General features: G+C 38.9%; 1 protein-coding gene across 2 annotated transcripts in view; it reads left to right on the top strand.

Annotated features, from left to right (window-relative positions):
• Positions 1-1,039: 1,039 nt before the first annotated feature.
• Positions 1,040-17,372, top strand: part of PTDSS2 (phosphatidylserine synthase 2) — a 39,708-nt gene continuing 23,375 nt past the window's right edge. The window contains exons 1-3 of one of the 2 annotated variants that reach the window (XM_088146134.1): positions 1,040-1,427; positions 7,636-7,737; positions 16,976-17,058. In XM_088146134.1, the coding sequence (XP_088002260.1) occupies positions 1,180-1,427; positions 7,636-7,737; positions 16,976-17,058 (433 nt within the window). In that variant the 5' untranslated portion in view covers positions 1,040-1,179. Of the gene's footprint in view, positions 1,428-7,635; positions 7,738-14,856; positions 15,099-16,975; positions 17,059-17,372 lie in introns of those variants that run through there. The other variant, XM_088146135.1, reaches the window with a different exon arrangement.

The following is a 17,372-nucleotide window of genomic DNA, read 5'->3' as shown; positions in this document are numbered from 1 at the left end:
AGAGCAACCTAATCTTGCTGGAAAATCAGCGGCGAATGTGAAGGTTGCCATAATTATACAGCAGGGTGTGTCATGTATAGCCTCTCCAGTAAAAATAGGACTCTGTGTTTGGGTGAGCTTATGCCACATTAAATATGTTGGTCTTCAAGATTTCACTGTACTCTGTGGTGGATATATTGCAGGTGGACAGAAATTGAAACATACACCCCTACTCTGGTACAGAAACAGGCTAAAAAGATCATCACCCGCTGCATTTCTCCCTGTTACAGGTCAGTGAAAGGCACAGTGACCTCGGCTTCTTTACTGGAATTCTACTATTTTATCACTTAATTCTAAAGTAGTTTTGCAGGATTTTTTGGTTGTTTTTATCTTTACTCAACTACTAGTCCAATGACAGAGACCTCTCTCTCTTCCCTCAGCTCAGAGGTTGCTGTGTGGGGGGAAAAATAAATGGCTCTTTCCAAAAACCAGAAGTGGTCATTTGCAGAGAGCTTTTAAAATTAGGCAGGGGGCCAGTAAGGCCTTGTTATAAAGCTGACTCCCGCGCTACTGAAGGAACTCTTCTTACAGCGACTGGAGGGTATACTCTCCCTCCTCTTCCCGTCCTTGTTTAAGCCTGAAATTTTGAGTATATTGTCTGTGTTTAGACACAATAGCCTTCTATTAATGTATTTACTGCACTTTTATACCTGGGTTTACTTAACACACGGGACCATAAACTAACTCTACCGAGTTCACCAACAGAGCCCTAAACTATCTAAAAATGTTTTGCGAGCCAGCCAATCGTTAGGAAAGGCTCCATCTTGACGTCCTTCTCTCCATGTAAACCATCCTGCATTGGCTTGCTGTCACTGAAGTTCGCTTCCATTGTCTACAACAGAAGGTGCCCTGCGATCGCTCGCGCTCCAAAGCGTTGCTGGACGATGCCTGCACGAGCGGGGGGGGGGGGAGAGGTTCGGTGCGCGCATGCGTCCCGTAGCAGAAGCCGCTCACGACGCCTCCGAGAGCGGCCCCGCCCCTCAACCTCATCCAACGCGGGGTCACGAGCGAGTGCTGAGCAGGCGCCTTCACAGAGCTGTTGTGATTTGGTTCTTCGGCGCTCGGATGGGGCGCGCGGAGGGGTCAGCGGGGCGCGAGCCGAGCATCGCTTGAGCCCAGCGAGTCGCCATCAGTCTCATTATGAGGCGCGGCGAGCGGAAGGGTCACGGAGGCGCCTCCGGCAAAGCCGCGCTCGAAGAAGGGCAACCGCCGCCTCCGTCTCCGCTGCCTCCCCCCAACGGCGCTTATCGGCCCGTTGTGGAGGGGCCGCGCGGGGACCCGCCGCCAGTGGCAGCTGCAGCAGCGCCAGACGCCGCTGTCGTCACTCATGGCGACCGGCGCAGCACCGAGTCCGAGGTGTACGACGATGGGACCAACACCTTCTTCTGGTGAGAGGGGCGGCCGTGTTCCGTGTGCTCCTGTTCTCCGCCGGGTTGCCCTGCTGGCAGAACGAGCACACGCATCTAGACCCTGTACATAAAGATAAGGGCACAGAGGGTGGCAGAATAGCTGGATCTGGAGGGAAGGATTGATGGGCGATTAGTCAGAATGTCAGCAACAGAGGCGAGGGTTCAATAAGGATTTAGAGCTAGTACTTGATTCCAGTGAGATGTGTATGTTCTCTGAAAGAGATGGAGCATCACGTTCTTAGGTTCAGGACAAACCTTTTTTTAAATCGCCCCTCCCCTGCTCTCTGCTGACTTGGCTCCATAGCTATTGCTGTCTCGGATGTCATTTTTCATCACTTGCTATCGAAGATGTAAACAAGTTTACAGTTACTAATGCTGTTACTGAACTTAATTCTGTTGAAGAGCGAGTCACCAGTTCAATCAGTAAACCCGATTAAGATTGCTTTAAAGACTATTCCCACAATGCAAGGATTTTCCCTCCTCTTTTTCTCTGCTGTATTGCTCCTGAATCTGTTAAGACTCACTAGAAGTCATAAACTGAATAAGGGATGTTGGGCCATATAATAACATTCTGGTGAAATGAGCCAATTTAATCTGCATCAATAAAGGGGAATTGAGACTGCCTCCCTTAACTATGTTTAACATTGTGCTTGAATTTATGCCCTTCTTTTTTCAGTAGTAGTGATGGGATGTTTTCCTGGACTGTTAGGGAAAAGGAAATCCATTTTTATGTTCTTTGTCTTTTCTAAATAGTTTCTGATGGTTCTCCAGATTCATACTATTCTGGCTCTTACCCAGTTTGTACAGGTTTTCTACATGATCATCTGTTTTTAAGAAGCAATGGGAGAAGATTGTAAAATTATTTTCTAGATTAGCAGCCTTAGAAACTGAATTATGTAGAAAGTTTATTGCTGAGAGCATGCAAAGAATGGAAGTGTACCAAAAGAAGAGATTGACAAAGCAACTTGATTACTTTACAAGTAATCCCTGAAGAAAGTACATAAGAACACTACCTGAGAGAATAACTTCTGAGTGAGCCATAGTAAATTTCTGCTATTTTTTCCCTTACACCTTTGATTTTAGCTGATGTTTTAAAATCCTTGTTGCACATAAGAAAAATGACATTAGTGACACCTCCACTGGTTAGAAAATATGTTTACAATTGCACTTGTAAGTCTTTATACAAAAAGCACCCATGAATTTTATAATAAATGATAATGTATGTTAATCACAAGTCTTGGCATCAGCTAGATGGATTGGATCCAGAATATGCTTCCTGCAAATAGAAGGGCAGAAAGTTGTGTGTTTCCAGTTATCTTGCAGTACTTCCCATGCAACTCTCCTTTTTTCTTACCTGCACCATTTACAGAGAAGAGAATAAAATAGCTGTAGACTAAAAAAAAAAATGGTTTGCTTCATATTGCAGGGGGCACAGTTGTCCGGCTCTACAAAAAACTTGGCAAATAGAAGAATCTGAACTGGCTTTGTATGATATGAACTTTGTGATCTTGGCAGTAAGAGGGATACACCGATAGTCAGCAACAAATTTAGAACAATCCTAGAGGTTGTTGCATTCCAACGTAGTAACTAAGAATTCATTGCCCTAGTATTTAGTGCTCTGCGATTTAGGGAACACCATCTTTCATTATAGGTTAGGGAAGCATTATAGAGAGTACATTAGGAACATACTATGTGGTAGCAAAAATAGTGACCTAGTAACTGGATCTTACTGACATTTTGGGTTATGCCATCTTTTAAATGGAGAATGTAGGTAAAATTGTCAGGTTCCTGTAAAATTACTTCTGCTGAGCGTTATTTTTTTCCCATAACAGTTCATAATATAATTATACTTGGAAATGAGTATATATTGTGATGCAATAAGATTTTTCTTCCTGTAGGTTAAGTATTATTTCAAAGAAGTGTCCATTTGAGTCTCCTATTTTTGATGTCCCTATTTATTCTTAGTTATTCTTATACTTGGCTGAGCATTTAAAAATGAAATTTGATACTCTTACATTTTTAGTAGTTAGAGTTACAATGATGATGGAAAAAGCAACTACAGTAGTAAAGATCTAATTTACTTCATGCTAGTAAACTGGAATTCATTAGTGGAATAATGTTAGTAATTAAAGTATCTTTATATAAATGTTGTCATAAACTATCAAAAGCTCTCAAATTTTGGGTTTTGTTTTTTTTTTTGGCTGATGCAATTCTACTTATGTATTGACAAATCAATACAGATTCATGGCAGTTTACAAAACAGTTGACAGAAGGAATCAATTAAAACAATCAAAAACTAAGTTACAACAATACAAGTTAAATAATAATAATAATATAATGGAAAAAATAAATAAATAAAACAAGTGATAAGAAAACCAAATTAAGTAATACTAAGAATTAAATTAATATAAGTAAATTAAATTAAAGGTGGTGATAAGAAACTATTCAACCAAATGCTTTTCAGAAAAAACATCTTCAGTAGCTTCCAGAACATTAGAAGCGATGGAGCAAGCTTTAATTCTAAGGAGACTGTATCCCACAAGGCCTGAGTAGCAACTGAGAGCAGTGCCTCCTGGCTTCCATTCCCTTTACAATACTTCACAAAAGTGAGGTATGACCAAAAGCTTCTTCTGGGAAGAACATAATAGATGGGCTTATTCAGGTTGGGGAAGGCAGTCCTGTAAGAAGTTAGCCACCAAGCTAGTTTATAATACTGATTATATAAGTACAAATGTAAAGCATGAATTTCAGAAATATGTATGTACTGTATTTAATTTTTTTGTTTATTGAAACAAAAAGAAGAAACTCTATAGCACTTTAAAGGCTAACAGACATTTTGTGAAGTAGTCTCCAGTCCATGAAATACAATCTAATAAATATAATGTCTTCTATTTCAAGAAAAAAAGTAATTTAAGTGTTCATGGAATAGAAGTATAAGGGTTGTTTTCTAACTAATGCTCCATTTATATTGTATTTATATTGGAAGAAGGAGCAAAACTGTTCCTACTGGCCCCTCCCTGAAAGTACATACAGTCATGAAATATCAGGAATGAAAATCTATGCTTTTACTTGAATGCATAAGGATTTTTCTTTTTCTGCTTAGCTTGTAGACCCAGGTGGCAATAATAATGCAGTTGGCGCAATCTACTTTCCATCTTCACTCATAGAAAATATATAGTAAGGGATTCTTGTGATCAGGCCTTTCATCTATAGTATTCAAATAGATACAGAGATAAGCACAATAACTGTTCACAGTGATAGTTAACGGCAGAAACATAACTTTCCAGAGGTAAAGTAATGCCTCCTGTAGGAGAAGAAAACATGATTTTAGTTAAACATTAAATACATAAAATAATTTACTGATTAGTCAACAATTTCATATTGGAGTCTTTGGCATTCTTTTGTTGAAGAATTGTAACTCACAGACCAGTGTTTCTTAAAATGTGGTCTGCAGTGAGGTGGCTGGGCTACAGCCCTGGGAGTAGGAGTCTTGGCTGATTGGAGGACTTGGATGCCCAGGTTGATGGTGGCAGTGGGAGAAAGAGTGGGCAGTTGTGCTGTGGGAGAACTGACCTGCATCCTGTAGCTGCCAACTGGCCAGCCACATGACCCAACAGCCATCTTGGTAGTTTTGTCCCTCTTTGTGGGACTCAGGACTTGGATGGACTATTGTGGTGGACAGCCTGAAGGGAAGACCTGGACCAGCAAGGATATTGTGTGTTTTGTATTGTTTTGTTGGAGTGGGGCCTGGAGGGAGCTGGTCATGCCTTCTGCCCCTGGGTGAGAGACAGTGGCGGGAATGAGGCCCAGTCTACCAGGCCTACTGGATGTGAAGTTCTCTAGGGAGAACTAGAGAGAACTCCCTCTCTCCCTATGAGAATAGGGAGGCCAGAGGGAGGATTCAGTAGGTTTGATGGTGTGGGTGAGGGATGGGAGGCACTGCTTTGATTAAGTGCTAATGGTTTCAGAAACTCTGGTAGCCTGGGTGGAGTCTAATTCATCCCCTGTGGTTTGTTGTTGGATAGGATGGGCCCCTTTAGTCTGAAAATGAGAGGAGCTGGGGAGAATGAGGGGGAGGATGCAGTTATGGAATGCAGTTATGGGTGTTTCACATTTGCCCATATTACACCGCTGTGATATAAATATTTTAAATAAATATTCTACAAATGCAACAATTTTAATGTTTAGTATGGTCAATATTGATACATATAGCCCACACAAAATCTCTTTTGGGGTCTTCCATAATTTTTAAAAGTGGGAAGCGGTCCTCGGAGAGAGAAAATTTAGGAAACACTGGTCTAGGAAAGTGAAGTATTTTCTCACTGATTCTGAAAATTTACATTTTAAAAACCAGACTTACACATTTATCTTCTTGCATATATGTAAATATTGAGTCTACTACCTGTATGACAACATGAAACATTTTAATATGATTCAGTTGAGGGTAGAAGTAGCTGGCATGGTTATGTGACTGAGCCTGGATCAGACTGAAGAGGAATGTTGCGACTGAAATATGAAATAAAGGAAGAATGTTCATCTACCCCTTCAACTTTCTCATCCCATTTTGTTTTTCCCATGGGATTATCTTCTGGTCTTCAAACCCATTTGGAAGAGAGAAAAAGCAGTTTTGAAGAGATTGTATGAGACAAGGAAATAGTTCAACCTTCTGGTACAGGTTGTGCATTAAAGCTGCCACCACAGCTTTATCAGAGACTCTTGGCTGCCACATGGATCTGCTGTCATTCTTTCAACTTTGGCACTGAGAGAATGAAAGAATAACAGTTGCCCATCAACTGAAATTATGAGGTTTTCTCAGTTATCCTTATGAAATTCAACTTCCATGGTTGGACAATAAATGTATTGGGATCAGCTAAAATGACAGAAAAGAAGGCGTAAGCATTTGTGTTTTCCAGAACTTTTCTTTGTAAAAGGCAGGGGATGTGGAAAAAGCAAGGAAGTTCAAAAATTAGGTTGGATGTTATAGCTTTGAGGGGTGTTTTTGTAATTCAGGCTCAGTTCTAAGTTGGTATTTGTAGACTGAATGCTTTTGTTAGTTTGCATAGCATTCAAGAATCAAGAAAATGGTGGCTTTTTCCAGTTGTGAAAATATCAAAGCCTTTAGATTCCAAAGTGGGTGTTTTACTAGGTGAAAAGTTGTTGACCAATTACTTAATACTACTTAGTGGATGGAGAGGACAGAATCTTCTATAATCCCTCTTAAATTAGAGAAAGTCCTATTCTGATATAGACAGATTCCACCACAGTTGGTTGGATGTTCTGTAAAAAACAATAAAAAGATAAAGTGAAATCTAGAGAATATGAAAGTAGTCCTATTGCTCTTGAAGAAACTACACCTCTAAAGGCTTTGAGAGCATTCAGATTCTGCTTGGTTCCTAGAAAACAGCTAGTGGCAATCCCTAGCTTTTTTATAAGCTTGTCAGATTCTGAATGTTTTGGTTCAGAAGGATTTTACTGTAGGTTTTTTTCTCTCTCTCTCTCTTTACCTCAGTGATCAGCTGCTGTTTTATTGACTGCTTTTGCACACTTTTTTAAGCTTCAGCTTGTATAAAGTGTACAACTCCAAATACACAGAGTGAGTGAAAATATACTTTTGAGGCATTTGCTGTTTTCTCTCTTGTGAGTCTAGTTTAAGGTGATGTTATTCTTTTCCTTGCCTGAGATGATCATATCATGGATTTTTCTATTGTAGCTATTGTTCAGGCTTGATCCATTTAGTCTCATTAAGTGAGTTAAAATAGCCGACAACTATAAGCAGGGCTTTTTCAGTACTTGCAAGCTCTGGACAGTTCTCCCCATGGAAACCAGCATTTTCTTCAGGGCCTTTCAAAAGAGGTGTAAAACCCCCTGTTTTGGAGATACTAATGGGTGACTCCTCTGAACTTGTACATGTAGCTAGTGAATTTGTAGTACTTTGCCTTTTAAATGGTATATTAATGCATTTTACATTAGGGGTGTGTTAGCGGGGTACTTTGCCTTTTAAATGGTATATTAATGCATTTTACATTAGGGGTGTGTATATTAATGCATTTTACATTAGGGGTATGTGTATTTACAAACAGATACACATACATGCACACATAAAGCTTTAATTTTTGCTGGTGAAAATACTGAGCCAACTATAAACAGTGCTTCAGAAAAAGTTGATTTTTTTTTTCCTGGTCAACAGGCAAGCTCACACGTTAACAGTCCTGTTTATCCTTACTTGTACCCTGGGATACGTGACCTTGCTTGAAGAAACACCACAGGACACAGCCTATAACACAAAGAGGTAACTAACTTTTACAGAATTATTGCAAGCAAATGCTGTGTTGCCAACTTATTAATTAGTTTAGTTTGTTGGAATACCATTTTTTCAATTACAGTACTTTTATATTTGGGATTTGTTTTCTGCAACAGTCTGTTGCATATTTAGAAATTCTCCAGCCTTATTTCTAAAATATATTATTTGTATAGTAGATGATAAAAATATAATTTAAATTTTCTGTATCGATTAATCCTGCTGTTCTAAATAGAGGTTTCTGTTTATTAAATCACAAGGCAATTTGATAACTCCAAAGATCATTTCAAGTTGAAAATGTTTTTTTAATATTTCTCTCTGTGATGAAGTCTCACTGAACTTACAAGGACTGATATCTAAGTAGGCAGAGATATATTGGGTTACCTCATGAATCAAATGGCATCTTTTGATTGTATCCTAGAGCAAATGTTTTGTTAAATTAGATTGAGAACTAATGCATTTGTACAAAATCAGGATAGAAAGGATTCATTCTATACTGCTTTCAGTGAAGTAAATATTGGACTACAGCTGATTTCTTTCTATAAGCCCAAAACTACTGAATGCCAGAGTATACAGTACTGAAAAAAAAACTGCTACTTGTGAATCTGATAGTTGTGAGAAGCAGGATATTGTAATGTTGAAATGGAATATAAATAAACAGAAAGAATAATTATTTCACCAGTCAAACAACAACAGTCTAGTTTAATCACTCCTCCGCTTTTTTTTCCCAGTGATACTTAGATTCAAACTAAACTATTAGGGCCACAATAATGGGTGAAAATGTGGAAGGGTGTTTTGTGAACTCCTTCTTGAAAGGTAGTACACACATTAAGTAGGTGGCAAATTCGTTATATAAGCATAAATATACACGTTGAGATTGCACTTTCATCTGCTACTTTACGTGACATTTCATTGGAACAGCCTGCCAACTGAATTATTGCTATTTTTTTTCCTAGTGTAATTCTGGAGGCAAAAATTGTACTAAAACATTTACAGTGGGGCAAAAAAGTATTTAGTCAGCCACCAATTGTGCAAGTTCTCCCACTTAAAAAGATGAGAGAGGCCTGTAATTTTCAGAGACAAAATGAGAAAAAAAAATCCAGAAAATCACATTGTCTGATTTGTAAAGAATTTATTTGCAAATCATGGTGGAAAATAAGTATTTGGTCACCTACAAACAAGCAAGATGTCTGGCTCTCACAGAGCTGTAACTACTTCTTTAAGAGGCTCCTCTGTCCTCCACCTGTTACCTGTAGTAATGGCACCTGTTTGACCTTGTTATCAGTATAAAAGACACCTGTCCACAACCTCAAACAGTCACACTCCAAACTCCACTATGGCCAAGACCAAAGAGCTGTTGAAGGACACCAGAAACAAAATTGTAGACCTGCACCAGCCTGGGAAGACTGAATATGCAATAGACAAGCAGCTTGGTGTGAAGAAATCAACTGTGGGAACAATAATTAGAACATGGAAGACATACAAGACCACTGATAATCTCCCTTGATCTGGGGCTCCACGCAAGATCTCACCCTGTGGGGTCAAAATGATCACAAAAACGGTGAGCAAAAATCCCAGAACCACACGGGGGACCTAGTGAATGACCTGCAGAGAGCTGGGACCAAAGTAACAAAGGCTACCATCAGTAACACACTATGCCGCCAGGGACTCAAATCCTGCAGTGCCAGATGTGTCCCCCTGCTTAAGCCAGTACATTATCCGGGCCCGTCTGAAGTTTGCTAGAGAGCATTTGGATGACCCAGAAGAGGACTGGAAGAATGTCATATGGTCAGATGAAACCAAAGTAGAACGTTTTGGTCTAAACTCAACTCATTGTGTTTGGAGGAGAGAGAATGCTGAGTTGCATCCAAAGAACACCATACCTACTGTGAAGCATGGGGGTGGAAACATCATGCTCTGGGGCTGTTTTTCTGCAAAGGGACCAGGACGACTGCTCCGTGTAAAGGAAAGAATGAATGGGGCCATGTATTGTGAGATTTTGAGTGAACACCTCCTTCCATCAGCAAGGGCATTGAAGATGAAACGTGGCTGGGTCTTTCAGCATGACAATGATCCCAAACACACCGCCCGGGCAACGAAGGAGTGGCTTCGTAAGAAGCATTTCAAGGTCCTGGAGTGGCCTAGCCAGTCTCCAGATCTCAACCCCATGGAAAACCTTTGGAGGGAGTTGAAAGTCCATGTTGCCCAGCGACAGCCCCAAAACATCACTGCTCTAGAGGAGATCTGCATGGAGGAATGGGCCAAAATACCAGCAACAGTGTGTGAAAACCTTGTGAAGACTTACAGAAAACATTTGACCTCTGTCATTGCCAACAAAGGATATATAACAAAGTATTGAGATGAACTTTTGATATTGACCAAATACTTATTTTCCACCATGATTTGCAAATAAATTCTTTAAAAATCAGACCATGTGATTTTCTGGATTTTTTCCCCCATTTTGTCTCTCATAGTTGAGGTATACCTATGATGAAAATTACAGGCCTCTCTCATCTTTTTAAGTGGGACAACTTGCACAAGTGGTGGCTGACTAAATACTTTTTTGCCCCACTGTATATCCGGCTGACTCATATTAGCACTTGGAGTGATTAGGCTTCATAACTTAGTTTGAATTACCATATCTCAGTTTAATGTACCTAAACATAACTTTGCCCTATTCCTTCTTCTACTGTGATACAAATTATCTGTCAAACAGTCACTAGTTTTGTAATAAGATAGAATATTAAACTCAGTGAGTGATGTTGGATTAATCATTGTTTCTCAGGCCAACTTACCTCATGGGTTGTTATTTAGGGAGGTAAAATATGGAGGAGGCAATGCCATGTATGTAGCTTTGTGTTCCTTAAAAAAAGGCAGGATATGAATCTAGTAAATAATAAGAGTGTATCAAGTAATCATTTGGGTGCTGAGATGTTTGTTGTTATGCTGGAGAAGAAAGCATAAGGTAGGGAAGGTTTTATGTATGTCTGAGACAAATGTGATCTTTGGATGAAATTAATTCCTAATGCTAAACTTCAGGGTTATAACCAAATATAGTATATCTGTCTATGAACTAACTTAAGGATGTATATTTATAATTTTTTAATCCTGCAATTTGCATATGTTATTCTTTTTTAAAAAAATTACATTTCTATTAATAGTTTAATATCCATAAAATCCATGCTGTTTATGGGAAAGACTAATTAGGCCTGAAACCCAGGCAAGTATTGTCTACAAGGTTTTTTTGCCGCTGCTGGATTTTTATCCTCCCTGTTGTAGTCAACACAAACAATAAGCTGTTTTGAATGTATGCTGCTTTCTAAATCAAATAAACTTTGATTTTGATCAATCTGTATAATAATTCAAATTCATAGATGTTTAATCAAAACGCAAGTGAATTGCCCATTGGAAAGCTGAAGATAGTGAGGATTTATGGCAAGTTACCTGAGCTATAGATTCTTTTCACATATTATGTTAGACATTAAACAGGGTGTTTGCATACATAGTAACATGCCATTTTTGCTTTCTGATAAATCTAATTCTACTATATATAAAATGTTTGAGTCTCCCATTTCCCAAGGGGGCGGGGCTGAGATCATCTCTGCCTCTGTGTTGTTAAACATAATTTTTTGCTGACAACATCTAAACTCAGTAAAATTCAGTAATCCACTGTCAAAATATTAAGGGACAGCTTTATATGTCTTGCTTGAATGCAAAGAATGTACATTTTTACTGATCCTATAAAATAAAAATTGAAGTATCAGAATACAATAGTTTTATTGCTTTTTAGAAAGAGAAACTAGTTGTTTTGAATTCTTCCAGAGTTATTACCTTAAGCAGTCTAACTTATCCAAGAGAGTGTCAAGTTGATATGTTGTCTGCAAGTCTTTATTTCAACTTTTTTTAAAGGACTGAACTAAATTGGTGGCCTCTCTCATGATACAGTTTGTTCTTTTGAGATACTTCCCCTCTCTCAGTTGAACCTTTAGATATTCATTAAACGGAAACAAATATGAAGAAAAAAAATGGTCTCATCTGTTGCTTAGATGAGACATTAGCTTGATCCATTTCAAACTGGTTTCAGAACACACTGTGGGTTGTGATAGCTTAGTTGGTTGTGGATGATTTTTGTTTGGGAATTGGCCTGGGAAATGACTCTTTGGGTGTTTCTCAGCATCTCAGTGACTTTTAATACCATGGTATCCTTCTGGATCACCTGAATGTTCTGGGAATAGGAGGCACATCTTTGCAGCACTATGTCTTAGGTAATTTCAAATGGTGTCACTTGGATATAGTTGCTCCTTGAAACGAGAGCTGTTATATGTCCCTCAGGGCCTCATTTTGTCTCTAGTCCTTTTCAGTATCTGCATGTTAGAAGAAAGTTTCAGGAAATTTAGAGCTGGTTGTTATCAGTATACTGAATTCACCTAATCTGTTTCTGGATGTAGGTCACACTTTCCCTGAATGTGTAACTATACTCTCTGGGGGCACATCTGGAATCTCTCTCTGGTATCCAGTTTAAGGCAGTGGCCAAGAACACCTTTTATCAGGTTTGGTTGATGTGCCAACTGCACCTCTTTCTGGAAGAAACTATTAAAACTATTGTAACATGTTCTATGTAGGGCTACCTACATTTGTAGTATAGAATGTTCAGTTGGCATAGAGCTTAGATGCTAGATTGTTCTCTATACATACGCTAGTCCTTCTGGTTTGAAGAAGACATGCTGTTGTGCAGTTCATCTGTGGACATAGAGCTTTGCAGTCCCAGTCTGGAAGCGAAGTCTAGCACAATATGGGCATTGGAAGTCCATTGTTATAATAACTGTGGGTGTTATTCTGTGACATTTTCTATCCGTTTTTGGGGGCGCCTGTCTTCAAAGCTGGTGGAGGCTTCATAGTACAAGGCTCACCAGCAGGTTTTGTCAGCAGCCACAGTTTCGTGTTCCCTTGGCTGGATATCGCAGTGGCATAGGGTTTTTTTCACCTTGTCTTTGTAGTGCTTGCGTGGTTGACCTCGGGGTCTCTTCCCAGACTCCAGTATACTATAGAGCTACTGGCGAGGCATATGGTGGTCATCCATTCTAATGATGCATCCCATCCACCACATCTGGGCTCTGATAATCAGGGACTCAGTGCTGGTTCTCTAAATTATGTGAATTCTGCAATGTATTCAGTTCTCAGATCATAAATATGCAATAGCCAACTACATGCAGAGAGGCAGATTGCCTGGTTTCCAGGTCTCTACTCTTAGGCCTTTACCTTCCCTCCTTTTTAAAATCAAAGTCTTCCAGCGGGTGGCCTTTCAGCGAGAGTGACTTTATTTACTTTGATTTCATTATTTTGCTCCCTTAATGCCTGAGCCTAATGTGGGAGATAGCAGCTTCAAAACAATAGAATGGGCTGTTGCTTTGTGGCAGGATCTTATCACAGATTAACTCCTTCCCAAATCCAGGGTGTGCAAAATTCTCCCCTCTAAAACAAAGTGCTCTTCTTCACATCCATGTTTTTTGTTTATTAGATTTGTTAAGGCTGACCATCTGCAGAAAGACTCATATTAATGTGCTTTTCTTCTATCCTTGAGATGGGAGAAAAATAGGTCAATATTAATAGCACTGTCCCCCAGCTTCCGTAGATTGCTTAATCAAGGGTTTGAATAATGCTTCTGTTCTAACAAGTCAGTATACATGTTTATACAAGAAACTGTAATTTTAAATCGAGAAAGGTGACTTACTTCTGCTCTTGGTGATTTAATTTGTCTTGATTGAAATCAGTCCATTTCTTGCTGAACAACTCTATACACTTGTATTTGGGAGTTCCCTCTGGCAGATTTAATTCAGTGATTACCTCCTCTTCACCTAGAGTCTAGACTATCTTCTTTTGGGAACAAAATCTGGGGGACACAAGTAAACTTTTAAAATTAAAAATAAATAAAATCCTACTAAACTTTTTCTGTCTTTAGATCCCTGTTTCTATATGCAGTCAGGACCAGAAATATTGGAACAAGAATAACTGTTTTGGCATTTGGCCTCTGTATACCACCACACTGAAGTTGAAAGGAAACACACCCAGATGGGAGCGAAGTCAGGACTTTCAGCTGTAATTCAAGGGGTTTGACAAAAGTGGGGCACTAACCATTCAGGAAGTACAGCCAGTGGCATACACACACACCCATCGTTGGTGGCTCATAAGTAATGGAACTAATGGCTGACAAGCAGCTGCATGGCCAGGTGTGGCTTGTTTCCCGGGTACCCCATGACCAATCAAGCAGATAAAAGGCCTGGAGGTGGTTCTGAGTGTTACATTTGCATTTGGTAGCTGTTCACTGGAACTCTCAACATGAGGTCCAAAGAGGTGTCCATGGGAGTGAAGGAGGCCATCATTAGGCTGAGAAAACAAAATAAACCCATCAGAGAGATAGCAAAAACATTGGGAGTGGCCAATACAACAGTTTGGAACATCCTGAAAAAGAAGGAATTAACTGCCAAGCTCAACAACAGCAAAAGGCCTGGAAGACCACAGAAGCTAACTAAAGTGGATGACTGCAGAATTCTGCTCATGGTGAAGAGGAACCCTTTCACAATATCTAGCCAGGTCAAGAACACTCTTGAGGAGGTAGGCATGTCATTGTCAACATCTACAATCAAGAGACAGCTTTATAAATGTAAATTTATAACAACAAGGTGCAGACCACTGGTAATGCTCAAGAACAGAAAGGCCAGATTAGACGTTGCCAGCAAACACCTAAAAAAGCCTGCCCAGTTCTGGAATAAGATTCTTTGGACTGATGAAAGCAAGATTAACTTGCCCCAGAACGATGGGAAGAAAAAAGTATGGAGAAGGAAAGGAACAGCTCATGATCCAAAGCATACCACATCATCTGTCAAACATGGTGGAGGCAGTGTTATGGCATGGGCATGTATGGCAGCCAATGGAACCGGGTCACTGGTGTTTGTTGATGACCTTACTGCTGATAAAAGTAGCAGGATGAATTCTGAAGTGTATAGGGCTATACTTTCTGCTCAGATTCAGTGAAATGCTACCAAACTGATGAAACTGCCATTTCATATTGCAGATGGATAACATACAGCAAAAGCTACCCAAGAGTTTCTCAAGGCAAAGAAGTGGGATGTTCTTCAATGGCCAAGTCAGCCACCTGATCTCAACCCAGCAGAGCATGCTTTTCATTTACTGAAGATAAGACTGAAGGCAGAAAGACCCACAAACAAGCAGCAGCTGAAGGCAGCTGCAGTAAAGGCCTGGCAAAGCATCTTGAGGGAGGAAACTCAGCATTTGGTCATGTCCATGGGATCCAGACTTCAGGCAGTCATTGACTGCAAAGGATTTTCATCCAGGTATTAAAGGCAATCCTTATGTCTGTAATGATGTTGGTTTGTTCCATTATTTATGAGCCACCAACTGTGGGTGTATGTGTATAGCACTGGCTGTACTTACTGAATGGTTAGTGCCCCACTTTTGTCAAACCCCTTGAATTACAGCTGAAAGTCCTGACTTCACTCCCATCTGGGTGTGTTTCCTTTCAACTTCAGTGTGGTGGTGCACAGAGGCCAAATGCCAGAAAAGTTATCCTTGTTCCAATATTTCTGGTCCAGAGTGTATCTCTGAGAATATCTTCCTCTTACTGATATAGCTAGCCTAGAAATAAAAATCATCAAGATAATTACTTGAGGCACCCTCTTCTAAGTTGATCTCAGTAAGGTTGGCCCTCTTTCTCCCCTTTTTAAAAAGATGTCTGCTTTTGTATAATAGGATTAGTTTGGATTTAATAGAGTAGGAGTTATAATTTGGTTAGATTGAACTATTATTAGATTGAATTATTTATTGGCTTATGATAATAAGCTTTATAATAGTTTAATATAAAAATAAACCTGAATTTATTTCCAGGTTACAAGCTTTCATTCTGAAGCATATTTTACAACAGGCAGTTTATCAGATTATATGGCCAGAAGCTAGATAGATCAGAGTCTTTTGGTAGATTTCTTGGCCATCTGCATTAGTTCGTCCAGGATTTCCAATTTCTAATAGCACTAACACAAAGACTTTTCTCCCTTGTCTAAACTGAGTTGTTGAGATGGAGGAATGCTTGGTTGGCCAGGTCTACAAACTCATTTCTGAGACTGAAAAGAATCATTTCTATGTTGCCACCATTTAGTATTTGGTTCTAGTAGATCAGTTCTGTAAAAATAGAACTGTAGAAAAACAGAGTTGGATATGTAGATATCAAGTCCAATCGCTACTAGATGCAAAATCTTGCAAACTAAAGTTTGCCAGTCTCTTAAGCAAACTTCATGATACTTCATCAAGATTGGATTGCCTTAAAAGTTTCATTCATTCAGTCATTAATTTTATCATGGTTCCAAAAAAAACCCCCCACAATGTTAAGCATAAGACAAACAGAAAACAAAAAATAATACTGACATATTAACTATATCAAGATTGGATACAGTTTAATCAAACTCACTAATTGCATAGAAATATTATGAAGAGCCCACTGTTACTTCATATCAAGCTCTAAATGCTGCTGTATAGAATTTGACTGTGTTATGTGTAAAGTGTGGATTCCTATTTGATAGTAAGAAGGTGACATAGTAATTGTTTGGACAACCTGGAAGATTTTATTTAAAAAAGTGAAATAACTTACTCTACATGTTTCTGTAATATTCTTAGTAAAGAAGACATAGCTAGCTGTTTTGTTTGCATCTGACTCACATGGGATGTTTCTTCCTCATAGGAAATTTTAGTAAACTAGCCATCCACCAAGGCAGATGGCAATACTATATATTAACGGGAAACCAAGAGGGGCCTCTGCAATATCTAGGCAATTCCAGGGTAGTGAGGTATCTATTTCTAAGACCTAATGTCACTGGAAAATAGGTTTAGATAGTTTTATAATCTATGTCCATAACACATTATTTAAGAATCTTTATAGATTGTTTACATTTCATTGATAGCAGAAATTCTGGTGATAGCCTATGTGATAGCAGTTTGTTCAGTGAAGCTGCCTTCCAGTCCAACTGATATTTGTCAAGGTTCATTAAAGGGGCCAAGTCTGCTAGGCAAAACTTCCATTTTGGCCCAATCACTAGCCAAGATAGAATTAATGATTAATCATATCTCCTAATTTTAGATATTACATGAACATTCAACATGTTAATAAATGCAAGTATTGTTACAATATACTGAGGAGTATTTTGTTCTTAATGTTTTCCAGAGGTATTATAGCCAGCATTTTAGTTTTTTTGTGTTTTGGAGTCACTCAAGCAAAAGATGGTCCATTTTCAAGACCTCATCCAGGTAATCAAAATAGCTCATAGCATTAAAATATGACTGATAAAGTAATCATATATAAATGTTGAAATTAGTCATTTTTAATACCATCTATCAAGATTTCCTTAACAAAATCTATCATAGCTTTTTGAAAGTCTTAATCTGATCGCTGTCCAGACTAACCATGTATTCACTTATATAGGAGTAAATTCTGTGAACTCAACATACTGCTGGATATTGATGTAAATTTTCCGATTTACTGCTTAATTTGACATATTTAGAAGAATATATAAGTAATGTTTAAGTTAAAAACCATATTAGTCAAATAATTTAGAGATGTA

This window comes from Python bivittatus, unplaced genomic scaffold, assembly GCF_059951505.1.
Source record: "Python bivittatus isolate LINGU-HERP-01145 unplaced genomic scaffold, Pbiv_v1 ctg000480_np1212, whole genome shotgun sequence".
NCBI lineage: Eukaryota > Metazoa > Chordata > Lepidosauria > Squamata > Pythonidae > Python > Python bivittatus.
Note: the sequence above shows the minus strand (reverse complement) of the source record. Positions and strands in the feature narration are given on the sequence as shown.